The 27,222-nt window shown below is 41.4% G+C and overlaps 1 protein-coding gene across 1 annotated transcript in view; it reads left to right on the top strand.

Moving 5' to 3' along the window:
• Positions 1-9,253: 9,253 nt before the first annotated feature.
• The window catches only part of PLCL1 (phospholipase C like 1 (inactive)), a 209,762-nt gene continuing 191,793 nt past the window's right edge, over positions 9,254-27,222 (top strand). Inside the window, exon 1 of the mRNA XM_072874373.1 lies at positions 9,254-9,567. Within this exon, the coding sequence (XP_072730474.1) occupies positions 9,295-9,567 (273 nt within the window). The 5' untranslated portion in view covers positions 9,254-9,294. The remainder of the gene's footprint in view (positions 9,568-27,222) is intronic.

The following is a 27,222-nucleotide window of genomic DNA, read 5'->3' as shown; positions in this document are numbered from 1 at the left end:
ATCTACCTTTCTCCTGTGAATGAAGAGCTTCTGTAGTTGCAGCCCCAACCACCATCAGTTCAGGATGGTTATGAAGATATCAAACATATCAAGAAGTGTTGTCTTTTCCAGTGTTTTCCTTCCTCCTTTACATGAGTTAAGGACCTAATAGGAGTCAAAAGAGAACTGAAATGGAATTAAGGCAGCTGAGTACAGGAAGAAAAGTTGATGCTTGGTCTCATCCTATGCATTATGGTTTGATTTACTTTCCATGTCAGTTGATTGAAATGAATATGGAATTCAATGGTGAAAAAGAGAACTGCAACTGTAAAATACCAGTTGCAGAGATGAAAGTAGTACATTTTATAACCTCAGACTTTGATATCCTTTTTTAAATACTTGGTTTCTGGCATTTATTAATCAATTTTAGAGAAATAAGCCTGGCAAACTTTAATGGGCAACACTTCATCATAATCTACTTGGATAATGAAATACAGGATTTTCTCTGGAGGTCTCAAATAACTATACAAAGGTGGCCCCTTCCTCTGAAAATTTCCATTATTTTTAAAATATCATTAGATACGTAGGAAGAACAAGAACTCAAAGCACTGATTTTTAAAAAGGATTGATAATCTTTCCCTACTTAACACTAAATTTGAGTTGTTTTTATGTATCATGAAGAGATTTTTTCGTATTAATGCTTTAGTTAGAATCAAGCTTTATAAGATCACTTATCTTGCCTGTGTGAGTGATTAGAGGATTTTTTTCTTTACTTCTTTTTTATTTTGCTAAATTTGCAATTCAGTCTTTTTCTGCATTTTGTAGAATACAGTCTCTTCCTCTGGCATTTGTGAGCTCTGTAATAGTTTTACCTTTTGCCTTCCGTTCAAATCAAGGCTTTCAAAATATTTGGACTGATATGTAATTTAAATTCAATTTTATTTACTTGTAGTGGCTCTTAGGAAATAATTCAGTGTAAATTTTGGCCCACACTGTGGACTCAGGGATTTACAAAACAAGAGACATTATTCTTCCTTTCCTTTTTCCTGTCTTCCCCTTTGAGTAGTGCTCTGTTCAAGCATGCTTCACTGAGCCTCATTGTGTGCAATATCTGCTCATAAAAACACTTCTTGGCATCTTTGGACATCACACTTGCAGAGTATATATAGGAAAAGTCTTGCTGTCTTTTGACAGCAGCATAGCCTGAAGAGTTAATACACTTTAGTTTTTAATCTCCTCAAATCTTGCTACTGAGTCTGACAGTACATCTGAGATTAGATGAAGAGAGGGTAACTGGTTAGAATTAGAGGATTCTTCCAAATCACAATGTAAATAGGCGTCTTTTAAGTTTGCCCAACACAGGTATAATTTTCCACTTTTATTGTGGATTTGTCTGTAAATCTCTGCATTTGGGAGTAAAACTCTCCTGGCCTTTTATTTGCAGAATGCTTCACTTTTGCTAATCCTGCTGTAAGCTATAGCGGGAGTTAGTATAGGCTACGGATTTTAACTACCAGCATATTTAACCCCACTCAGAAAAAATATAGATAAACGGTGGTTAACGATGCTTTCAATTTATGCACAGTAGTACTCCCACAGTGGCAAATTTCAGGAAAATAAGCTTACATAGATTAGCCATTAGCCTTTCTTTTCCATGTCCAATATCTTCTAACCTGACATTAAGGAATAAGAGATTTTGCAATAAAAGATTAAATATACTTCATCCAAAATGGAAAGTACTTTGAATCTTCTTAAAATCCTGTTCAATTAATACCAGAGGAATTTAAGTTATTTTGAGGACTACATTTTCATTGTAATTATATAGCATATCTTTTTTTTTTCTTTGAGATGACTTTTTCTAATGAATTAAGAGAGACGAGCCAAATTTGCATGCATGAGAAACAAACAGACATAAATGTTTTTAGCAAGTTTTCAAATCCATCTATCTAGCCACACATAAGCTTGTATTTGGAAGTGGTATCAAGGACTAGGTCCAAGTCTGCCTATAACTTTAGTTCCAGTATAAAAAGGATAGACTTTACAGGGTACCTGTTCTCTGCTCGCATCTATTACCACTTTAAGCCAGCGTAGAAGCTGTCAAAAATATTGCTGGGAAACACTGCCTTGACTTTTTGCATAGGAAACCAGCTTTCTTTGAAATGAGGCAGATGTGGGTATAGCTCTTTACACTCTTTCCTTGGGTAGCCAGTAAGGCACAGGAGATCTAAAGGTAGCAATGTACTTCCAACACTGACATACTTTGGGTTCATCTGGTTTAGCATTTTTGTTTGGATCAAGGGTGCAATTTTGAAGCAAATCTCCTGATGGTCCTAACTTACCTACTTGGTTCACATCACAGAGTAGTTTCTGAGTATGCAAACTGACAACTTCTCAGTTGAAACGAAAAGAGACATTGTGCCCCAGGAGTGCCATACTGTAATCTAATGTGCAGCTGTTCTATCCATGGGACTGGACTAGGGCTTTTCCCAAGTAACCCCCACCCAAAATGCCTATGGTATGCATGTCAGGCTCTCAGCAGCAATATCCTCCCTGTACAGATCCACTCCTATTAGATTATTCCATACTTTTCCTTCACATCATTGTCAGGAGCCCCCCGAAAGGATTCCAAATGAGTAGTCTTTTCTCCTGATGGTCGGGCTAGTGCATATCCCCTCAGTGGTCTAGGCTGTACATGATTAACTTGTTTATGACCAAACCTAGTGGAGCAACGCAAAATCTTTCAGAGAGCGCATGTTAAGAGGAAGGTGGTGTGTCTGATTAACAGGCAGAAGAATAGCCTAAATTCCATGCTTGGTATACTGACCAAATTTCCTCCAAAGTCTTTAACTGCAAAGTAGATATGAATATGGCTACTGCTGACATTGCTAGCAATTTTCTTCTGAGGTGGCAAGATAACAGACCATACCAGTAGCTTTTTAATTGGGATATTACCAGAATACTTTCTATCCTCAGTAAGAAGAATTCCTGGCTAATAGGTATCATTTAACACTAATGCTGCTTCCCCAGCAGCTGCACAATTCATGGTAATACAAATGTTCCCAAAAAATTGCATGTAAGTGCATGGGAACCATGGTGCCACATATATTTGTAACACTGAATATATCCATTGAGCTCGCAAGGATATGAAAGGTTGTGACATAGTATGCTGGCATGAAATTGTACCTGTTCATAGGTAATTACCAAAGAAAGGGAGAAATGGCATACACCTATTGGATCTTACTTTTCATAGCAGTTAACAAGTTCACATAGCCTGAAAGGTAGCAACAACTACAATTAGATTTCTATGCATGTGTCACAGCCGAAGAAATACTAAAAGCAATGATCAGAGGAGTTAAAAAGAGCTCTGTGAAAAAGACAGTCATTGGTAAATATTCTCATTAAGTGTAATTACCACCTACCTTAAACAAGAGCCATTATTATTAAGTATCATTAGACTTGAATAAGAATTCATCTTTAAGACTCCTCCAAATCCTCAAGACAATTTCTGTTATAATGTATACAACATGCCTTCTCTTCCCTCCCCAGAACTTAAGCAACTAGCAACTAAACATGGGGAACTTGAGAAAGCTTCACTAGTTGCACAAATGAATAAACTCTATCTATGTTTTGCTAGGTTGTAGCATCACTTCTGGGATTATCTGATGCTGTCCATGAAAAACCTTATTTTCAATTACTTGTTAACTTCTCGAACTTCAATCACTTTGGCCAAAAATGTGAAGATGGGTATATGACTTATGTTGTGATTCTTTGTTTATGTAAGGGAAATGGATTCTTGTCAAACATCTACCCTTGAAAATCAGAATAGGAAAAAAATGTTTTTTAATTATTTATAAGAACAAACCAACACGTGACGTTTTACCATCCTCCCTTAGAAAAACTCTAGTGTCACCTTCTTTTACAACTGATGCTAAATTTGGTAGAAGAATCACTTCCTTATCAGGGGCGTGCTCTTTCCTGTCTACAAAATTTGGTTCAAATGTTGCTACCTGCCATGCTTCTGAAAAATCTGTTTACAGAATCTCTGTATCTCAGATTTTACTCCCCTGTTCATGCCAGGAATTACCTAACCCAGGCTCCATTCAGTCTTCTCTGCAGCTGTGGAGCAATTGTGCTGTACCATGGTCAAAGTCAACCAGCAGAGCCATGAGCAACGACGTTCTCCCTCCTGCTTGCAGTGACTCATCACTACGCCCAGGTTGAGGGTGAAGGAAACTATGTTGGTTGAACACACAGTGGTAAGAGCTGAGCCTGCAGGAGAGGGAGCAAATGGGTAAAGCAAGTCCATAGCAGGAGCAATGAAAGAAGTACCCTCAGTGGTGACACAAAATGTCACAATGATTCTGGCAAGGGTGTCCAGTAGTCCTCTCAGGGCTCCTGTGCTGAGTGGTCCACGGCAGCTGGTGAGCAAAAGACAGTAGCAGTAACTAGGAGGATCCAGGTAGGGGAAGGAGGGAGAAGAAGAGATGCTGAGTGCCAGAACACCTTGCTACAGCTTGGAGGACAAGGAGGTGAGTGACAGTAAAGTGTCGTGTCTGGAGGAAGGTGAGAAGAACTGGGATATGGCTCAAGGTGAGGAAAGCAGTGAGAGGAGCTGCAGTCCTATAGCATTTTACATGATCACAACGTTCGCACCAAAGGATATTAAACTGCTCTGGGACCACTAACCTGAATTCTGGTGTTTGCTAACTTTTGGGTGGCTCTTTGCAGTGCTAATGATCTTTTCATATGCACTGATCTCCATACAGAAATCAATACATTCCACTCCAAGGGCTTGGGCCTGTGTCTGTAGCTGTAAGCAGTGGCTGTAAATAGGATTAAACATGCCCTAATCGAGGTCCTGATTTTACCCTTTCTCATACTTAATTGGCATATCTGTTTGGGCAAACAATGCTGCTAAAATAAAGGATTATTCCTCGCAGCTAAGAATTGGCAGGAATCTTCCATAACTGCAGTAGTTTAACTATTAAAAATACTGGATTAGCCTGAAAGTACTATCAGACAGTGAAAAGAATTCATCAGTGACTTCAGCTGAAACAAGAACATCATTCAGATAGAGGCGTATCACAAAAGTACTTCTTGCTAAGTTAGAGAAGACACAACATTTATACTACCTGGAAAATAAAATAAGATGTATAAGTATAGTGAGGCTTTTTCAACAAAGTAGGAGGCAAGACAAAACAAGAATTAAAAAAATTAGGAGGCATTGAATCAAGTAGTGTAGATATTTTTTTAAATTTAACAAAAATTGAAAACATACACAGTATGTTTTAAATTAGAGATTATAACCTTTTGACTATATTTGCTTTATAGGGACTCGAATTTGCCTTTTTTTTCCCAGCCTAAAAACTTAATAATAGTTTTACAGGCAAAATATGACTCGGGGTCGTCTTGCCAAAACCTGAGTGAAGCTTATCAACAAGTACATCTTTGTATAAATAAATTATACCATTAATATGCTTTTTTGTTTTATAATATCATATTCAGGATGTAACAGCACAAACAGACACAATAACCACTGAGACTTAAAAAAATCACTACTTTTAAGTATTACCTAGCAATACATTTTCTCATCAATAGCTTTGCATAAGTCTCATCAATTCTAAAATGAATTATGATTTGCTATCATTGTGAATGCATACTTGAAGAAATTATAACTTGTTCCCTATTGCTCTTTCCCAATCTTGCAAATTAGATGTTCCTGACACAGGAAAAGATGTCAGTTTTCACACTTCATCAGTCATGGTCAATTGGTACAGGAGCACCACTTTCAGCTCCCAGCAGAACACTTAATTTTAAGAGCTTCCCAAAATGCTCTATCTAGGTGTAAACTACTGGCTTATGTAAGCTATATTCCAGCACAGCTCCAAGATGACTGTATTTTCAGCTGTTTTATGACACAAAATACGCCCACTAAGGAACAATTGGGTGCCTGGAGGATGGACTAAGTTGAATGTACAAAATCCACATTAAAATAGGCACTGCAGGCACTTGCTGACTCGTGTTCAGGCAAACACAAACAGATTTTTTTTTTTTAATCTATCATGTTGCCTTTCTTAGCTTGAGTGAATTCCTTGACTGTTCTTGAAAATCTGTCCCTATCTCAAGTAATTGTAGACAACACTGCAGTGTCTTTGTACAGTGGGCTACATCAGATCATCTTAAAACCAAATATGGAAGCCTGTTAAATACACCAAGCAATCTTGATTTTTTTTTTACTTTCTACGCAAGCACTTTTAGTGTAAAGCTTCCTTTTGTTAACTCTTTTTTTTTAATGTTAAAAACTATCAAAACCAATTGCTCTTTTCCTTCATAATTCATGGTTCTTCACATTTACAAACAGAAGCAGATACAGATGCCTCAGAAGCATCCAGAAATGCATAGTCAGAAATATAGTCTTAAAAAAGTCAACCTTTTATTCTCTTCTAGAGAGAAGTTTAACTAACTCTCTCTTAGCTGTACCACACATAACTAAAACCTCTGTATCTTGTGGACAAAACAAATACGACTTTTTTGTTCCCTGGAGGCTTGATGTTTATGAAACTTAAAATCTGTAGGTTCCCTGTAGACCCTTTTCAGTTAAAGACTTCAGATGTCAAAGGTTGTAATTTAAGGTGAGAATTAAATTATTTTAAGCTGTTGACCTCAGAAGACAAATGCATTTGAAAACAAGTATCTCCCTAATTTGAAATGTGTAAGACATATCCTAGAAAGGATAAAGTTCTTTAATATGTTATATGCATCTGTTTGTGCAACATGCTACAGTTAGTTTCTGGTTGATGCAGCAGATTTGAGAGCACTTTGCTGTTCCCAAATAATTAAACCGGTGATTAAACTTCATATGATTTCACAAAACACATGAAAAAGCTGCAACGTATTTCTATATGAAGTAATAATTCTCTCTGCTAACCTACTGCATGGTAATTACCTTTTCCATTGTCTTTAAATTAGTCTTCTTAGGTCAGTCTGTGTGACAGTACGTGGATATGTAACCATAAGCTTTTATTAGCTCTTTTTTTTTTCCTCTTTGTTGCAATGACTTGGTATCATGTTCTTTCTCTTGTGCGTTGCAGGCTGGGGTTGAGTCCCCCACTCCCTTACCAGTCTTTTCTCTCTGGTATTTTTTAAGATAAATGTTTCTTCAATGTGAATATTTTGTATCTTCTTTTAGGGTTACTTATTTTGTGGCCTTTCTCACTGAAAAAAACCCAAAGAACTGTTGTATACATGTATTAAGACTTTTTTTTACATCAAATTTAGGTGGAAGCTTATGAAAAAAAGTTCAGTGGTATTTAGATCTGTCCCTCAATTAGCATATCTGTGTTGAACATGATAAATGCCTCGGTAACTTCGACAGAAGTTCTGGTATTTTATGTGGAGTTATAAATATTATATATGTATAAAAAAATTTCATATCCTTTAAGTGGCAATTATGTCCTGTTGCTAGGCATTTGTTAGTAGCTAATGACTGGCTGGGGTAAAGAGGTTACCACTTACTCTTTCCTGCTTAATTACTGACTGCCAACAGGTGCCCAACACATTCATTAGGAAATTACTTTAGAAACCAGAGAGAAATGAAATTTTCCACTGAGTCTTATTGCCTTTAAAGCCAATAGCTGTAATTTTGAATAGTCTTACATCTCCGGTGACTATCAGCTTGCCCCAGCCCTACCTCTCCTGTTTTTCATGTTTCTATATAGTCTCTTTCTCATCTGGCATACCTGCTTTCCTATGCTTTTACTCTTGCTGCACTCCCCATTACCCCATCTTTCCCCAAGGTCTCCATGTAGATAATCTCATTATAACTAAATACCACCTGAAGAATTGTGAAGGACAGCACCACGCTGGCACTAACCCTTCATGGGTGACCACGGCTCTTGGCCTGGCTGCCAGGGGATAACCTTTCCCGGTTGGCTCCTCTCCTCCGCCTCACGTCGAGGCACCGCACCCGGGACCGCGCGGTACTTGGTGACGGGGCCGCTGCGGGAGCGGGCCGCGGGAACCGGCCGCCGTGTCCCCCGCCAGCGGCGGCCCCGGCCCGGCCGCGCCGCCAGGGGGCGGTGTTGGCTCTGCAACGGCGGGCGCCGCGCGCCGGCGGCCCGCGGGGCTGTGAGGGACGCGGCGGATCCGGGCCCCTGCCCCCGGCCGGCGGCCGCGACGGGAGTGAGCTGAGGGGAGAAGGCGGCGAAGTCGCAGCCCCGCATGACTTGCCTTGTTTTGGCCTTATTTTCAAGCGACGGAGGGTCCCAACGGGAGTCTTTTCTTTACCGTCTTTTGCGAGACCCCCCTCACGCCTCGCACCCGCTCTGCTGGCCCACCCTCAGCAAGCGGCGCTCAGGCGCGGCGTTCCCCTTCACAAGGCCAGCCCGGCGGTGGCAGCGCTCCCTCGCTAACAGCGCGCTGCCGACCTGGCAGCGTCTCTGCCTCCCACCGGCCGCGCTCCTAACGCGAGTGCCTCCACACGAACGCCGCAGCTACGCGGACTGCGGGTCTGAAGGAGAGTTAAGCTAAATCCCCTTTCCTCACACGCTGTTTTTACCCCGACACGGGCGCAGCCCAAACCTTCCTAAAATACGCGCCGGGAAGCATTCACGCGGCTGTCCCGGCACAGACGCACACTCCCCACGAGGGGAGCGGAGGGTCGGGTCGGGTCGGGTCCCTCCCGCGCCCTTTTGCTCGGCGCTGCGGTGGGTGCGATCAGGCTTTACAGCTGCCCACTCACTCACAGCCCTACCTGCCCCTCGGCCGCTCGCCGCCGCGCACCGCCCAGAACGCCCATCCAGGCGTCCCGCGGACACGCCCCTCACCAAGTCTATTGGACGCCGCGGCGCCCCCGGGGGGCCGCCGCAGCGCTGAGTGGCCCGGTGCCCCGTCCGTCAACGCCGCCTGTCAAAACACGCCCGGCTCCTGTCACAACAGAGCGGTGCGGCGGCGGCACTTCCTGCGCGCGCGCCGCCCGCACGGCGCTCCCCGCCCGCACGGCGCTCCCCGCGGCCGCGCCCGCCCCGCGCTTCGCCGGGCGCCCGGCACCGCCGCCCCGCTTCTCTGCTTCTCCCGCCCCGCCCCGCCGCTTTGCGCCAGCCCCGCGGCGCCACCCTCCCGGCTCCTCCGGCACCGCCGGGGCTGCGGAGTCCCGCGCGGGCACACTCAGCTGCGGGGGTCGGGCATGGCTCCTCCGGGGAAAACTGGCGCTGTCGCCGCTCTGCCGTGAGGGGAGCGCCGCGGGACGCCGCCCGTCTGTGTGTCCCCCCGGCCTCTCAGCGCCCCGGAGAAGTTGACACACTGCTCGGCGGGACGATGGCAGAGGCTGCCGGCAGCAGGGAGCAGCCGGCGGCGGGCCGTGCCCCTCCCGACGCGGCTCACCGTGCCGAGGAGGAGCCCGAGCCGGCTTCGCTGGACGCCCCGGCGGCGGCCGCGGGCAGGAGGCGGGAGCGTCGCAGCGGCGTCTCGGCCGTCGGTGCTGCCGAGCGCTTTCCTGGCGGCAGCCTGGCACCGGCGGCAGCGTCCGACACCGACGCCTGCCTGCTGGAGGCGGCCAAGGCCACCCCGCGGAGGAGCAGCATCATCAAGGTAAGGGCGGGCCGCCCCGGCCGGGAAGTTTCCGCGGGTCCCGCCGCCGCTGGGTTGCCCGGGCTGACGCCGCCCTCCGGGGCGCCCCTGCCCGCCGGGGTGGGCAGAGGTGTGGTGGGGGCCCGCCCGGGAGGGGCTGCGCGCAGGTGAAGCAGCCGCCCTGCCTGCACCCGTCGAGGGCGACGGGGCTGCGGCGCTGGCTGCCCGGAGCCCTCCGTGGGAAGGTGCGTCCCCGGACCGAGCGGCTGCTGGAGGGGGTGTCCTCGCGGGCCCGGCCGGTGCCGGGGGAGCGGGCTCCGGCGCTGGTCTGTGGTGGGGTGCTGCTCCTGCCGCCGCTCAGAGGTGTCGGGGTCCCGCCCGCACTCGTGCGTGCCCCGTGGATGTGGCAGCGGGGCAGCTTCCCATGGAGTTGTAAAGTTTTTGTGTAGCAGCTCGTATCTGTTCTTATTTAATATTTATGAAGCACCTGGAGGCAGAATAAATAGCTTCTGCAGCGCTGGGTTTCGTTGCTCTTGAGTAGCAAAATATGCAGTGTCACAAATTAACAGAAGGCGTGTTTGGAGACTGAATTATAGTACAGATTGCTACGGAGCGGCACCGTGTGTTTAACACCCTTTATGTGAAATTAACAGGTCAGGCGCGATCTTAAAAGCCTCCGTCTTTGTTATAATCTGGTAAGGAAAATGGTTTTATGATTATGTTTCTCTGGTTTTTTTTTCCCCAGTTTAATTTTTAAGAATAAACTATGGCGTTTCGAATTAAATGGCATATCCTCGCAAGTACGTGGGCTAATCGCTAGTTTCTGGGGAGACGATGAATGAAGTCTCCTGGGCAAACTTAATTTAGCATATGGTCACACGTGATCCTCTTGTAGTGATTTGCATTTGGAAGGCATTGGGCGAACAGTGGAACGTGAGACTTCACTTCTGAGAATGTGTGAAGGCACTGGGCAGAGCTCTAGCTCAAGGCAAGAAGCAGAAGACACATGGTTAGCTCTTAGAGCTTGGTATATCCATTCAACGGAGGAAGGGATAAACAAAATAGTTGTTTTTTGCATTTTAAAGCTTTAACATTCGGAGGAGACCGAGGTAGTTAAGTGCAAAAGAGCCTCGAGGATCCTTTGAAAGTTCCACCTTGAAATATTAACCCTTTAAGTCCCAACAAAGCATTGAAGTGTGACTTTAGTCTTCTAAAGGCATCTGCTGAATGTGACGGGAATGCTTCCAATCTGAAGTTACATAAATGCGTAAATGCTTTACTAAATCAGGACCAAAGTTCTGTAAGTGTTCTGGTATGGAAATGGTATTTTCTCTTGGAATTGTGTGAAGGATTCAAAAATTGAAAATACACAATCTTGGATTTAAATTAAAGAACATATAATTGTTTTTACAGACTATACCAGTTCTATGTGGTCTTAATGTCACAAATGGTGGGTAAGTTTTAATGACTGGGTAGCATTTTCACTGCAGGTTGATATTTAGCAATACTACTGAGAGTGATAATGATCTGTCTTCCAGCTGGAGGAGATTTCTTGAGATACATCCTGGGATGGTGTTTATCAGCAGAGAGATTTCTGATAGAGATAAGAAAGTATTAATGTTATATAAGGAACTGGTAAGGCCTCATCTGAAATACTGGGTAAACTCACTTCCCTGTGCTTAGGAACGGTGCATTCAAACTGGAGCAGGTGCGAAGAAGGGTAACTGGGATGGGCTGATAAGGTCCATGAATTGAATACTGTGTGAGGGAAAATTTGATTTCTAGGACAGCATTGCCTTTAGAACAAAGGGTGCCTATGCATAGATCCAGTCTGGAAACTAGAAAATTATTCCAGTCACCCTAAGGGTCTGGAATGGTCTTATGATAGAAATGGAATGAAAAGTACCATAATTCATCTTAAATTCGGTTGTTAAGCTGATTAATTAAATTAGATAACATGGTTGTGTCTGATAGCAGGTATCTGAACTGGAGAATTTGCAGGCTATGCATCTCTAAGGCATACTGTTGGGACCCCACACAGAGCATTACATTTATTTTCCCACAAGGTTGTCTCAGTGGTGTATAATAGTGTTTTGAATCAGTTTTCCTTTGGCATTATACCAGTGAATGGGAAATACTTTTAATTTGGGATTGGAATTAAATAATTTATTTTTCTGTGTCTTTCAGGAATTTCTGATGTCCTAGGAAATGTCTATCAGGTGTTAAATGCAAATTTTAGATGCAGTTGAGATAAAAACCCCCAACTTGTTTTACCTTTTCTGGTTTTTCAAGACTTTAACGTGCAGGAGTTCTATTTAAGCATTGTACATTTTGCAAGGGAATGAATTTTACAATGCTTTATTATCTTTATTTTACTTTAAAAAGTCTATATGTTCATATAAATCCATAGTCAGAATGGTATTCCATCGCTTTCTTTAAGCTGATTTTACCAGCTGGAAAAGGGGGTTTAAGAAAGCAAAGGAAGTTGTACAGTCAGGGCAAACGTATTCTGCAGGAGTTGAACATTCTTGCCCTGTTTTCCCATTTCTCTCCCAACTATTTAAAGGCATACTTTAAGCATGAGTGGTCTTGCTGAATTAAGCAAAAAGTTAAAATTTTGTAGATTTAGATGATCAAAGTCTACTTTTAACAGACTTTTTTTCCCCAGCTATCTTTTAGAACTCTGCAAGTTTCAAGGTTAGCATCTGAGAGCGCAATTCCAGTGAAAGCCAGACTTGCTTACACTGGAGTGTTTTGGCATCCACAGTGTAACTGTGAAGTATAAAAGACTGAACAGGGACTTGCTTTAAAAACCTTTCCTGCAGCAATTACATTTGGCATATACTGCAAGTAAAATATGGACCCTTCTAGATAATCTTCAGTGCATTTATGTGCTCTATATTGGGCTTCAGAAACAAGAGAACTCATTTATATAAAAAGAACAAAATGTAGCTGGAATATTTTTATTCCCATTTTGCTTTGCTAATGCTCACAGCTTTGTAGATTGAGGTAAATTTGAAATAGCATTAATGAGAAATAGTTGTAGCTGCCCTTGTGCTTTAGAAAATTTCCCTAATACGTGTGCATTAGTTGTTGTTTTTTTGGTTTTTGTTTTGTTTTGTGGTTTTTTTTTTTTTAATGCAAGGAAGAGGTAAATGGTCTTACTACAGAACTGGAGCAAGAAAGGGTTTTTGCCATGAGGAGCCTGAAGTCAGGAGAGTATAATGGTTGGGAGACAAAATTAGAGAAAGGGCAAGAGAGCATAGAACTTGACCCATTTTCAAAGAAACCTAAAGATGGACCATGCATTGGCTAAATTATTTGCCAAGTGTTTCCATTTTTTTTTTCTTGTGAATAATCCAGAGCCAATTGTTTGCAAATAAAATGTTAATTGCAACCACTTTTAGGTCAGGGGAACAGAAGACAGTGCTCAAAGAACTGGATTTCTTCTTTCTTTACATGTAATGCTTTGCAAGCCTTCCTGTGTGGGGTTCTAAACAAAGTTGACTGATGATGTTTTCCGGCATGTTCCTTCTGACATTGCCATGTACAAGCATTTTCATAAATGGGTAGGAAGGCTGTGTAATTTGTTATGTAATGCCTACTGACTATTTTGTAACTTTTTACCAAAATATTTCCCTGTCAGTTCTTATGAGGCTTCTCTCTCTTTGTTTGCATGCAATACAAACTTTTGGGACCACGTGTTTTTGTTTTGTTTTGTTTTTCCTGGATCTTTGTGTCAAGATACTGTAGCAGATAACACAGCTCTGTATTATGTTAGTAACAGCAGACTATGCCCATGAAGTGAACTTGAAGTAGGAACTGCAGCGTCAGGCTTTAACTTCAGTCACAGTAGAGCTATGAGACCTTTCACTGAAGTTCTTCCAAAGACTATTTGCTTCTGTTTCATGCACAGATTTTTTTCTTTAAAAGCCAGTTGAGTTGTCCTTGCCCATCATATACTACTAGTCTAAGAACTGCAAGGATTAGGGTTTTGCAATTGAATTCATCAGTGGAAGTGTATCAAGATAGCCAGCTGTCTTGTTTCAAGAAGTTGTATTTATCCTAGTGACATTTTTAGCTTTAAAAAAACCCAAACCTGCAATAAAAAAGAATGAGGCTTAGTTTCTTTTAGCTTGTGTTCTGAAGTGTGGTGACAGAATTTAAGTGTTTTAAATACATGATACATCTGTCTATGCAACATGACTGTTTTTTTCAGAAGACAGTAGAGTTTTTCAGGACTGTAATGATTCTCCAGTAACTCTTACTTAGCTTTTTGCTATGTAAGCTTACATTTAGATACTTGCTACTTAATAATATAAAACTATGAGTATGTACAATTCATTAAAGCTGATTAATTAGTTGATAGCCCAATGGTGATTTTACTACAACTGCATTCTTTGGCATATACATAAGTACCCTGGAAAACCAGGAAAATCTTTAGGTAGAGAATACATTAAAGAATACAGTAGAGCCTAAAAAGGTCTAGAGAAGGGCAAGAATGACATGCCTACCCATGGAAAGACTGCTACAAAGTGAGAAATTAATCAGATTGGTCTGGAAAAAGGTAACTAGCGGGTAATATTTTAATGTATGTAAATTCCCAAACATTGTGGAGAGAGAATCAGGGAACTGATATTTGCTCTCTTTCACAGAATGTGAAGTAGGGGAAACCCAGTGATAATTATATAGCAGCAGGTTTAAAATAAATGAAAGTATTTTCTGACGCAGCATGTGATTAAATCATGCACTTAACAGCCTCAGAAAGCTGTGGCAGTCAGAAATGTAAATGGGTTCACACAGGTTCAAAATGACAAGTTGATGGAGGAGAGCTTCACAATGCACCAAGAGCATCTGGCTTAGAAAGTCCCTCAAGTACAAGCAGTTGAACATTGGGAAGCTACAGCAGAGGATTGATCACTCTGTGCTTTCCTGCTTCTTGTGTGTCTCCCCATGTGTGTACTCCTGTAGCTGGGATACCAGCCTAGATTGACCTTTTTCTAACCTGGTATCTATTTGTTAAGAAGAACTTAAATACACTGTTAAGAGAGACAGAAGACTGTTTTCCATTATTGCTAGTGTAAAAATTTCTTAGAAATGAAAAGAATATTCTCTGTTAATTAGTTGTTTAGAATTAATGACATTTTTTTTGCCAGCTTTACAGAAGAGAAGCATTTTGGAGATATTTTTTGGATTGCCGTGGCATAGCTATTTGTAGTCTTTATAATATTTTCATAACACTGCACCTGTATTCCATACCCCACTGTTTTTTCATAAGCAACTACTTAAGACAGGTTTGAGCAGAACCTGTACTGGTTATAGACCTGCTTTTGTCAAATGAATTATATCCAGTAGTTAGTATCACTGAAGATGGACAGTTTTTCTGTGGAACTGTTGCATTTATCACTAAGATACCTTCTCATGGAGGGCAGTAGGCATTTCAGACTGGAGTTTAACCCCCACCTCTTCCCTGAAAACAAAGCAACATTGGTAGGTCCCAGTATGGCTGTGCCTAAGATTATAACATTACAGTGAGAAGGATTTAGGTCTTGCGGAATTTTTTGTGTCAAGCTATCAATAATAATTATCTGTAGCAATGCAGACCACAATCTACCGAAGACTTAAGTGTATAAAATGAGAACCAGGTGCAGCATTTAGGCATATGGGTCCCATGGAGCTGTCCTGAAGGCTCACCTAGCTTCTTATGCCTTTCAGGGATCCAAGTTTTGCCAGAAAAGTCTCTTACAGAGATTCTTCTCTTGTGCAGGCCCGGAGTCACTTACATTTGCTGCTGAGCATTTTAATGTGTACCTTATGCCCAAGTCGATCTATGAATAATAGGTGACTGTTTCTTTCCATTCAATTTCCTGGAATTTTTCATGTTTAATTTAGACTTTCTGTTTCTGATGGTTGTATTTGCCACAAAATACAATAATTCTGATTTCCAGCCATCTCTGCACTCAAGTAAAAAGTTATTTAAGTTAACTTCTGCTCAAGGAGAACTTGGGACCTGGCTAAAAGTCTCTTAAAAATCAATGGGAGCCTTTACACTGACTTGTGTAAACTTTAGTTAGTACTTTCAAAAAAACCAAACCCCAACAACCTATATCCAGGGCAAACTGCTTCTATTAAAGTTTATAGCAAATTTGTCTGTTATGCTGACTGCTAACTCTGGAGTAGTTTTCTTGTCAATTGGTTCCATATAGCACATAACGTAACACATGACTAGTGATCTCATTAAACATGTGGGTAGAGATGGATAATAGCATTGTGTTTGTGGTATCTTTCCATATAGGATCATAATAGTCAAGACTTATTTGAATGTCTTCCACTGAAATTACCTAAAGGTGACCTTTTTCAAACTGGTGGGACAATATCCTTTCTGTAGGATGCCAGCAAGTCTGGCGATCTGTAAAGACAAGTCCTGGCAGGTCTTTTCAGGAAGTTGTTTGATAGGTTTTCTAGGTAAGAGGTAGGACCTATTGTGGTCAGGAATAAGAGGTGAAGTTGGTGATACTGGTTGATTTGTTTTTAACGTATGTTACGTGCACAGAGACTATTGTGCAGAAGTACATAAATAGTGATTAAAAATAATGTTCTTTTGCAGTAATGGCGCTGGTGGGTAGAGCAGTGGCAGAGGAATGCTTTCTACTGTTTTCCAAATATGTTAAGCAGCTGTTAATAAAACTAAGTATTCGTATCTGTGCAGAGATGCAAATCCTGTTTCTTATGATAATATTTTATTCATTTTGTAGTTCCACTGAGATCAACTCCATCTGTAACAAAAATCTTTTATTTGAGTTAATGGTATACTTTTTTTTTCTGTGCTTCCCCAAGGTAGATGTGAAAATGCAGGCAGTTACTGTAGAACCAATAATGCATCCTCTGTGGTGAAACATTTAGCTGTTCATGCTCATAAACCTAATCAGCATATTTTTGTCTTTCCAGGATGCACCTGGTAAGTGTAATTTTTGGTAATACCTTGGTGATTTTTTCTAAGAAATGGGGAATGATTATTAATGTAACTTTTTATTATACATGTGTACTAGCTTATTTTTATTTCTTTTAGCCAATATGACTTGGAGGTTTTGCCATGCAAGACAGTTTAGGAACTACTCAGACTTGATTAAAAAGTTAAGTTCTGCAAAAGGCTAAATGCCTTTACCAAATACTAACTAGTTCTGAAGACTGATATTTTTGTATGTATTTGTGTAGAAGTGTATTTATAGTCAAAGCCTTGTTCTTAAATCTTTCTGTATCATAAACATTTTTGGTTTTGAAGCCTACTTATGTAGAATACTGTCTTCTGGGGGAATCTTGTTATGTCAGAAATTTGCAGTCTTAGTGATTATTGAGCCCCTTCTTGAAACGTGTTTAAATTACTGAGATTATTGGAATGATTTCATTTAGTCGTGGTTCATTATTAACGTGTGTATTAAGTTGAAAGTTTCTGACCATTAAGACTGTGTACAGGCCCTAATTTAAATAATTAACTGGAATCAAACTGAGATAAAATATTCCTGTTCCAGAGCCACTTACATCAACAAAATTAGTCTTGGGATTATTTTGGGCAGGATGTGTCAGGTAATGTTATTGTGATATGCCTATTTAAAGGTGCATCAAAGTCTAAAAGCTAACTGACACCAAAGTATTTGTGTCAGTACAGTACTTTGCTACTGTATTGAGAGGAGTTTAAAAAATATTCTAGCTGTAAATGTATACTGTGAAGGTTTGATTCTCCTCCTGAGTTGCATGCCTGAAGGGGAGTACTAACACACCATGTCTTGGATAATCCTAGCAAAAACAGCTACAGAAAACATTCATTATATTCATACTGATTATCTCCTAGAGGTTCTCCATCCTGCTAGATCTCATCCGTCCTGGTTGACCTATGTCATGCTGCTTTGGCGGTACTTTGAGGGGCAAAAGGAGCACGTCTTTGCTGCCCAGTACCTTGTTCAGAGATTCATACAAAGTGGAAATTAGTTTGAGTACTGCAAAGTTGTCATGTATTGATTTGCAGGGGTGTAAATGACTACAGAAGAAGCAGGGTGGTGGATAATTAGGACTCCAAAACCATCATTCTTCACTGGAAGTTTGTTTTGGTAACTTGGATACAACTTCTGAATGGGCAGTAAGAATCTCTGTTTAATATCTATTCAGTATGAAGCTGGCTACTTAATTACATATCTTTCAAATAAGTCTAGAATCAGATAAAGTATAGTGCTCATGGTTTATTATTTTATGGACCCAAAGTCTGTCAAGCTATGCAGTGATCCTCCCAGCATAATTTGGATCTAATTACCGGTGTTCTATTATAGGTAGGCATAGCATGTTTTTAATTCATTAGAGAGTTTTGATGGACTGCTAATCTGTTTTGATTGTAAGCTACAAAAAGTTTTTATCTTATTTAGCTCTTTCAGATAGTTTTGGGGAAAAACACAACAAAAAAGGAGTTGCTTAAATAAAATGCAGGGTGCATCTGTGGTTCAGGAGAGGCCTGCTGCTTATGGAAACATGGCTATATCCATCTTGCTTTTGTGTATGTGACTGCATAAGAATGTTAGCTACATCATGTTTGCAAGGAAAAGGTAGGAAGTAAATAGCAATAGGAAGTAAAACTCCTCTATCAGGAATCAGATGCTAGTGCTCAAATAACCAGGAAAGCCATGGGGCAGAGCGGGGTGAGAGCATGTCTAGAAGCTCAAGTGAAATCCAGAAAATTGGATTATGTGTAATCCAAATGCTGCTGGGAGGGGATCCTGTCACGGGGAGCAGGCAAGGCTGAAATAAAACTGGGGAGCCCGGCTGGGAGCTCGGGCAGTGGAATCGGGAGTCAGCCAAGAGTGCACCAGCAGGGTAGGGACAAGGCGAAGGGCAGTGACCAGGCCTTGAGCAAGAGCTTGGAGCACAGCCACGGAGATCCCATTTGCAGACCCAGCGCTGAGTTCCCCTGCAGGGAAAGTCGTGCAGGGCAGAAAAATACCAGTTTGTTGCCTGAGCTGAATTGCTCTGGTATAGTGGTCTCTTGGGCATGTACAGGGCTGGAGGTGTGTAGGTATTTAAGGGGACTGGCAGCTGAATGATGTAAAGTTTTGGGGTAGAGTGGGGGAGCCTGCAAGAGGGCGCAAGGTAGCTGCCAGGAGGCCAGAGGGTCTTTTTTTGCCACAAGCACTTATGGAAGCTCTGGTGGAGGGAACAAGAGGAGGATGAGCGAGGGCTGCCTTGGTCCTGCTCTTGCCAGCTCGGTGGTTGAATCTTAATTCCTTGCATGCCTCTCTTCCTGAGTGAAGGTTGCCACCCGTTCTGGGGCCACTCCAAAGCCATTTGGGCATCTCCTATTAAGCTTTCCACACTCCCATAGCGTTTAGGCAAGTTTTACCATTGTAAGTTAATATCACAATGGTGTTTTAATTTCATTTTTGTTGTCAGGATAATTTTTTGAGAGAAGAGATATTCTTGGTGGATTCTGTCAGTTTTAGCCTACTGTTGCTGTTTGCATAGAAGAATAAAAAGCATCATGTTTTACTTAACATTACTTTTTCTCTTAAGACACTTGCAAAATACAGTATAGGCAACTCATTGTAAATGTAGACGAATTCTGGGTTCTTGCATTACATTTTTTTGTAAGCTGTACTTTGGAAGAGCTATGTGATTTGATTTTTTTGTTGTTCTTTTAATTTTATAACAATTTTCATAAATATCTGATTAGAAGTTGCATTTTGCTCAGCTAAAGGGACTGCTGATCTCTTCAAGCCAGAGCTATCAGGAGAGCGCACTATGAATGAATTACTGTAAGATCTCTTTTCTTTTTCCAAACGAGATTATGTAGGAGTTTATTAAATTAATTTAACAAATGTAATAGTTTAATAAAAGAATTATATTCCATTGGAGTATGACACACCTCCAGGCTACCTCATATAAACACTGTAATAAAAAATTCTGTGAGCACTGGCTAAAAAATAGACACTGGAATTCATTAAACGTATGAAGAAAGACTTTCTGCAAACATTTTGTGTTCTGCGGTAGATGGAGCCCAGTGCGGGAAACTGCCTGGAAGCTGCGCAGCCTTCAGCGGGAACGCTGTGCGTGAGGTCTGCCGGGGCCGGCCTCCCTCTGCGGGTAACACCCAAGCCTTGGCGCTGGGGTAGATACAGATTTGTTCTGGGAAATATGTATGGGTGTATCCTGAAGGAAGTCTTGTCTTCTAGTGTTATGTAAAATTGGTTGTACTTGTGTATGATTTGGAAATGCAAGTCATAGTATATGTAGCTTGTGAATTTCTTTCTCAGAGTGTTATGATTCACAGTGGCAGTTGCTCCCTAAAGCAATGCAGATTTTGAGTATAAACATCATTTCTGCAGTCTCTGAAATCAGTGCAATTTTCCCATTGCCATCAATGGAAAAAAGATTGGGTTGAAGACAAATACCCAATCACTAAACCCTGTTATTTTACTTTAAGAGCCTGAAAAAGAAAATTTCAAAGACTTAAAATGTTGTTAATTTTGTTATGCTAATCCTACTTTGAGCTAGGTGAGGTTTGTTTGGCAAAACTGTATTACTTTAAACCTGAACAACATTACTGCTGAATAATTAATTTTAGGGGGTTGTTTCCAGACAACAGTTGCTGTTATTAGAAACACAAAAAAGACTAAGTTGCTATTAGACCTGAGAAAAAAAGATAGAGATGACTTAATAAACAAATGCACTTCCTCTGAGTTATTCACTTGGCAGTGCTGCTGCAGGGTCTGTGTGCTGAATGCATATTACCAATTCCGTTCATATTCAATACGTTTTTTTGCTACATCTTTATGGATGAGAGGGAGGCACCTTCATACATAGTGGTGAGGTACACGAGTCTGATGGACAGGAATAGTGCTTAGAATCAAGTAATTTCAATGGACTGATCTAAATCTCATTGAGATCAAATCGGAGCCTGTTCATAGACTTCAGAACATTCTCCCGGTACCCTTGGTCGCCACAGAGGAGTGTTCCCTGCAGCAATACCTCCCAACTTTGAAGACTTGCCTTTTTTTAACCATTATATTTAGTTAAATTGTCATTTTCTCATCCTGAGCATAGATTACATAGACCAGTCCAAGGACTGTGGTGTCTTTCTGCAGAAGCAGCTGGGTTGCACCAGTAGAGGGGGAGGATAAGTAAATTTTTTGGCTTGGGAGGGTGAAATGTGACTGTGTTAAGCAGCGTGCTTTGCTTAGGCTCAGTAGCCTTGCTGGGAGGGCATGGGTGTGGGGAGCAGGTAAAGCTTAAGTGATAGGAAGAAAGGTTAATTTAATGAAATGGCATTAATATCCTCATTTGCTTTGATCAATGTAAAGACTGTAAGTATCTTTCACTGTAACAGTGTCCCGTGTGCTGTGAAATGCTGACATACAAGCACTCGTGATGAAATCTTGTGACTGTTGGAGAGTCATTAAGAGGACTGTCCCTTTGCCTGAAGAGCTCACCTTTCTGAGGGCTAATGCCCAGACGCGTGTTTAGATGTGAGCTGATGCTGGATGGATGATCCCATTTACCAAGAAGAGAAGAGACTGAAAGAGGAACAGAGAGCGCATTAAGCGCTCTGCAGAGCAGTGCAGAGAAGTGAGGTGCTGGGAAGCTGCTCCTTGTTGGTGCCCACTTGTGGCAGTGCCTATGATGTCTGGAGAAGAGAACAATTTTGTTATTTTTCAAAGAATCAGGGCTTGCATTCTGTGAAGTAAAAACCCCAAAGCTTAAGAGTACACTCAGATCCTATAGCAGTACCTGGCCTTCCAAATAGGAGAGGACCATACATTTTTCTTAGCTCTCTTAAGAAAATCGGCATATGGCTGGTATCTGGCTTCCACATATCCCTTCTCTGCAAAGAGGCAACTGCATATTTCCTTCAGACCAGCTTTTAACTTCTTCAAAGATACTCACCTCTCAGCTTGAATAAACTGAGCTATATCCTACTGCAAGTGCATTTGGCATTGTTTTTAGAAATTTGAGGATTTGAAAGGAACAGTGTGGGCACAGTGTTCTGTTCACTGGGTGAGGAGAGGAAAGATCGTCTTTCTAATGTAAAAAGGTTGCAGCATTTTCTGTCTTGTTTGAACAGTTGTGAGGCAAAAGACATGACCCTGCTGAGATGCACCATTTACATGGTGTAGATGTGGTATAATCCTGAACTTTTTATTTCATTTGAAATGCCATTTACTTTGTTTACCTATCTGTACACCTACTCAAGGATTGCAGAATGTCTCTAACTTGTGTTGTGGCATATTGCAGCCAGGAGCACATATTGCACAGTTCTCCAAATATCATTCAAGGAAAACACTGACGTGTTTACGTGTCTGGATATCTGTATGTTCTAAAGAACATAGTTCCACTTGCTCAGTTTGTTATCTTCCCATCCATCTACCTATGTATGTATCACATATAATTTGAATGCTAATAGAAATTCACAGAACATGTTAAATTGACTTTTTAGGCTAAATTTTGCATTATTACACAATTTTAGCAGTGGGAAATGGTAATGTTGTTTCCTTTAGTGAACCCAAGAGATAAACTTCGTAATTATTGCAAAATACAACTTCCTTTCAAAGTGAAAAAAAGACTATTTTAATTCAGCATTGCAGCAGAGGTATATGTGTAAGAAGGCAAAGTATGGTTTACGCTGCCAAATAACTTGCCTATGTTGCAAATACTTTTTTTTTTTTTTAGTTATCTCCTACTCTTTTTGGCCTACTGTAAATACAAGTTACAATGGTTTATTCAAAAGGATTTTTTAAAAAGAAATTGTGTATAGACAAGTTCTCAATTTTAAACTGACAGTCATCTGGAGTTAGCTAAAACTAAAGCTGGTACTAGGTTGTCTATATAGCGATTTGCATTAGTTCTTAATTAAAATAAGTTTCTGTGTGGACAAAGGCCAAGGGCCCTTTTCTTGGAAGATGGAGATGGAAAAAAGTGCCAGAACGACCAGAGAATGCAAAAGAGCAAGCGTCGCATCCATAGGGCAGCAGGTTTGCTGGAAAATTGGCGTGCTTACCTACAGCCTGAGCTGGCAGCTTCTGCAAAAAGCTGCTGTTTGTGTTGCTCTCAGAGGAAGAAGAGAGGTGCAGACTATCTTGTGCTGCTGTGGCAAACTGCAATACCTTTGTGCCAACTGAATTGCTTGCAGAGAGGTGTTGCAGGCCTGAGACTTCATTTATTCTTATTTAGGCCTTGTTGCATCAAAGTAGGATTTGATCTACACTGTATTTAGGTAGAAAAGACTATTCAGGATCCTTTGGCAACACTCTTGGTATCAGAAGTGAACATTATCTTTGTAAGTGCTGAATATTGACAGTTATAAATGAATGGCATCTTTCAGGACAGGACCAATGAATGCTCCCTATGGAAAAATACCAGTTAATTGCAGTTTGGACAGTGGAAATTGTTCTTTAAACTTCCTGACTGTGTATATAAAATGTCAACTATACTGTTGAATTAATAAAACAGTACATGAATCTGGTTTTTTTGGGGGGGTTGGGTTTTTTTAGTGGTTGGTTATCATTCCTATCTGTATTTTTAGTGGCTGTTCATAGTGTATTTTCTCTTAAGGAACTTTGTACATTTCCAGTTACGAGTTGATATCTGAATCCATGGGCAGCGTTTGGGTATAACATTGCATTACCCCTTTGGGTTTATTATGCTCTAATAAAGTAATTAATGGATGAATGCAAATACGGAGGTAAATGATATGAAAGAAAGTAATATTCTCTTTCATAGAAAAGATGTAAACACGCTGTGTGTTTGTATAACTTGGTATCACCAGTTGCTTCTCAGTTAGGGGTCTTGGCTACTCATTACTCTGTACACCAGATTTTGCTGTGTTGCAAAGTTGAAGATTTCCTCCCTCTTCCATGTTTTTGAAAATACTGTGGTTTTTGGTTGTTTCTTTTGGGGTTTTGTGGTTTTGTTTGTTTGTTGGGCTTTTTGTTGTTGTTTGTTTGTTTTTCTTTTTTTTTTTGCCACTGCATGTATAATGCATGTTTTGGTTGCTGTATAAAAGATTTTACTAAGTCAAGAAAGTATTTGGGGTACCTGTCACACTCAGCTGTATTGGTAGTGACTGTTCCACTGCAATTATAATTTTAAATCCCTTCTAAAAAAGGCTGGGGAAGCTAAGTTCATGAGCATTTAAGACTCCAGACATCAGGGAGGTATTAAGCATCCTTCTGGAAGGACCTGAGATGGCTGGACACATTACAGAGCTGTTAAATGAGCTTCTAATGAGCCACTAACAACCAAAGAATGCCAAGCTTTTTTCTCTTTCTGTGATGATTTAGTGATCAATAGCAGTAAAATAATCCAGGCAATGCACTAGGGAGAATTGCTGCTCTTCTCAAGTGGTTGTTTAACTTTTAAGATAAGCTTCATGGTGTTTCCAGTGATAATAATGATTAATGCTTCCTTTGCTGTTGACTACTCTAGGGTTTTTTTTTTTTTTCGTAGTTTGTATACTGCATGAGAAGTTTACCACTGCCTCTCCCAGCAGGTCACTTCCAGCCATGCCTAGCTGCTTAATTAATTGATTCATTACAATGATGGATTCGTATTTGGTTTTACAGATCTGTCTGAGTGCTTTCTTCCTTGAGGACACCACTGTACTGTGTTCTGGGAGGTGTGAAAAGCAGGAAGAAAAGTTTAACTGCCAAATAACTGCACCTAGAAGCATTCAAAGAGCTGGAGGAGAACAGCCTAGAAAATAATTCCTTTCTCCTGGTCACTTTAGAGTATGTGCGTTGTGCAATAGTGTGCTTGTAGGGGAAGGACTATTTGGCCAGAGGAGAAAGCAGAGCTTGTAGAGGGACCTTGCCCACATAATCCTATATAAATATGCTGCGGGAGAAGATGCTGCTTGTATTAATTACCATAGTGTATGCTTGGAGCCAAAACACAGGAAGATACAGAATGGTATTGGAGTATCTGTTATTGCCAAAACACAGGGAGATTCAGGATGGTATTGGAGTATCTATTAATAGAGACTACAAAGGTTGTGACAGACCTACAAAATCCTTCCCTTGGACTGGGATGCAGGGAAGGGGGAAATGTGTCATGAATCCAGTTCAAATTTTTTAATAACTTTTCTCCTGTAAATTTTTTTCTGTAAGCAAGGGTAATTTGTGTGTGAAAGCTTCATCCTGTTTAGCCATACTTTGCCCATTCTGTGAAGCCAATGTCTGGTGTTAAAAGTTGGGAACGGAGGAGGCTGGCATCATTGAATGTGTCTGTCAGCTCCAGGGAATAGGCTGGATGTGTAGTGCAGGGGAGCAGTGGAGAAAGCTTGCAATGTGACTTAATGAGGCCTTGACTAAGTATTTCTAACCTTTGCCAGACTGCCAGCCATTTTTAAATAGCTGCTTTACCTCATTTTACGACCAAATACTTCTGCTCTTTCCTATTTTTCCAATCTTATCTTGCCACTTAAAAATAGAACATTTTATTTTATTGCAAAGCAAATGGTCATCAGTTAATGGTGAAGATCATTAATTACATTGTCAAGTTAAAAAAACATACATCTGCAACCTTTTGTCCACATAGTAATGTTTTTTGCCCTGTATGTTGGAATTAAATCCAGGTTGCTTTGAAGCTATTGGGAATGTGCTCACTGTTTTCCAAATGGCTGGTCAAGCCAAAGCGGTGTTGATCAACCTGTGAATTTTGTCTCAGACGTACAGATATTTTAATTTTTTTTTTCACTCGCTATCCACCATAACCTTGTTACTGTCATCTCGGAATCTGTCCCTTGATTTTAATCTGTGGCCTTGCCTACACTGGGAAATTCTTGGGAAATGGAAGACAAATTGATTAAAGATGTGAAAACAACACGTAAAAGTCCAGACTAAATCCCATTTGATGACTGTCAGAAAAAATAGTGCTTTTAGTTTACTGTCACTGCAATTCCCTGCTAGCGCAGGTTCAACTCTCAGTAACATGTTTTGACTTCATGCATTTAGCCAGTAAGTCTTTTTTCTGTGCTGTCCCCGGGTAGTGCAGGGCTAACTAAGTATTGAACCAGTTCTTCCAGTGCTTTTGGGGTTCTGCCTGAGATCACCTTGCACCACCGTTACAGTATCAGGGTTTGCCAAAACTTGTGGGAGCGATTCGCTGTGGTGCTAACACTGGACTAAGAGCAACAATATCGTGTTGTCAACAGACTTTTTTAGTATTAGTGTGTTTTGGGTTTTTTTAATCATGCTTTTAAAAACTTGTGTTATATTTGAGAAAAGTATGGAGCTGTGATTACTCTTTCTGTAGTAGGCTCTACCAGTGTCGCACGACTGCAGAATAAGGAATGATAGTTTCTGCATGAAAACTAACTTTGGATCATGTGGGAGTTACTGTGTTTATTTCTTTTACCCCTGTAGTACTGTTGAAAGCTATATTATTTTTGTTGCCGTAATAACATAGTGGTGAGTCTTTAGTTCAAGTGTGTAACAATAATTTCAGAGATGAAAACCCCATGCTTTGCCTTTTTGGCAAGGAATATAAGGTGTTGGACAAAGCAGATAAAATGCTTTGTGTGCATTTAACTTTAAGATTGATGGTAACTTTAAGATTGATTTATGGCTGGGCCCAAAGAGTGGTGGTGAATGGAGTTTACTCCAGTGGGTGGCCGGTCACAAGTGGTGTCCCCTAGGGCTCTGTGTTGGGGCCAGTCCTGTTCAATATCTTTATCAATGATCTGGATGAGGGGATTGAGTGCTCCCTCAGTAAGTTTGCAGATGACACCAAGTTGTGCATGAGTGTTGATCTGCTTGAGGGTAGGAAGGCTCTACAGAGGGACCTGGACAGGCTGGATCGATGGGCCGAGGTCAATTGTATGGGGTTCAACAAGGCCAAGTGCTGGGTCCTGCACTCGGGTCACAGCAACCCCATGCAACACTACAGGCTTGGGGAAGAGTGGCTGGAAAGCTGCCCAGCAGAGAAGGACCTGGGGGTGTCGGTTGACAGCCATCTGAATATGAGCCAGCAGTGTGCCCAGGTGGCCAAGAAAGCCTATGGCATCCTGGCTTGTATCAAAAATAGTGTGGCCAGCAGGATTAGGGAAGTGATGGTCCCCCTGTACTTGGCACTGGTGAGGCCACACCTCAAATAGTGTGTTCAGTTTTGGGCCCCCCACTACAAGAGAGACATTGAGGTGCTGGAGCGTGTCCAGGGAAGGGCAACGAAGCTGGTGAAGGGTCTGGAGCACAAGTCTGATGAGGAGCGGCTGAGGGAACTGGGGTTGTTTAGCCTGGAGAAAAGGAGGCTGAGGGGAGACCTTATTGCTCCCTACAACTACCTGAAAGGAGGGTGTAGCGAGGTGGGGGTCGGTCTCTTTTCCCAGGTAACAAGTGATAGGACGAGAGGAATGGTCTCAAGTTGCTCCAGGGGAGGTTTAGACTGGATATTAGGGAATTTTACTTCACTGAAAGGGTTATCAAGCATTGGAACAGGCTGCCCAGTGAAGTGGTTAAGTCGCCATCCCTGGAAGTATTTAAAAGACGTTTGGATGAGGTGCTTAGGGACATGGTGTAGTGGTGGACTTGGCAGTGTTAGATTAATGGTTGGACTTGATGATCTTAAAGGTCTTTTCCAACCTATACGATTCTGTGATTCTGTAAGAGAAAGACAGGCAGACACTCTCTAATTTTAACATTTACA

Source organism: Ciconia boyciana, chromosome 10 (genome assembly GCF_034638445.1).
Source record: "Ciconia boyciana chromosome 10, ASM3463844v1, whole genome shotgun sequence".
NCBI lineage: Eukaryota > Metazoa > Chordata > Aves > Ciconiiformes > Ciconiidae > Ciconia > Ciconia boyciana.
The sequence above is the reverse complement of the archived record's forward strand: the minus strand, read 5'-3'. Positions and strand labels throughout refer to the sequence as shown.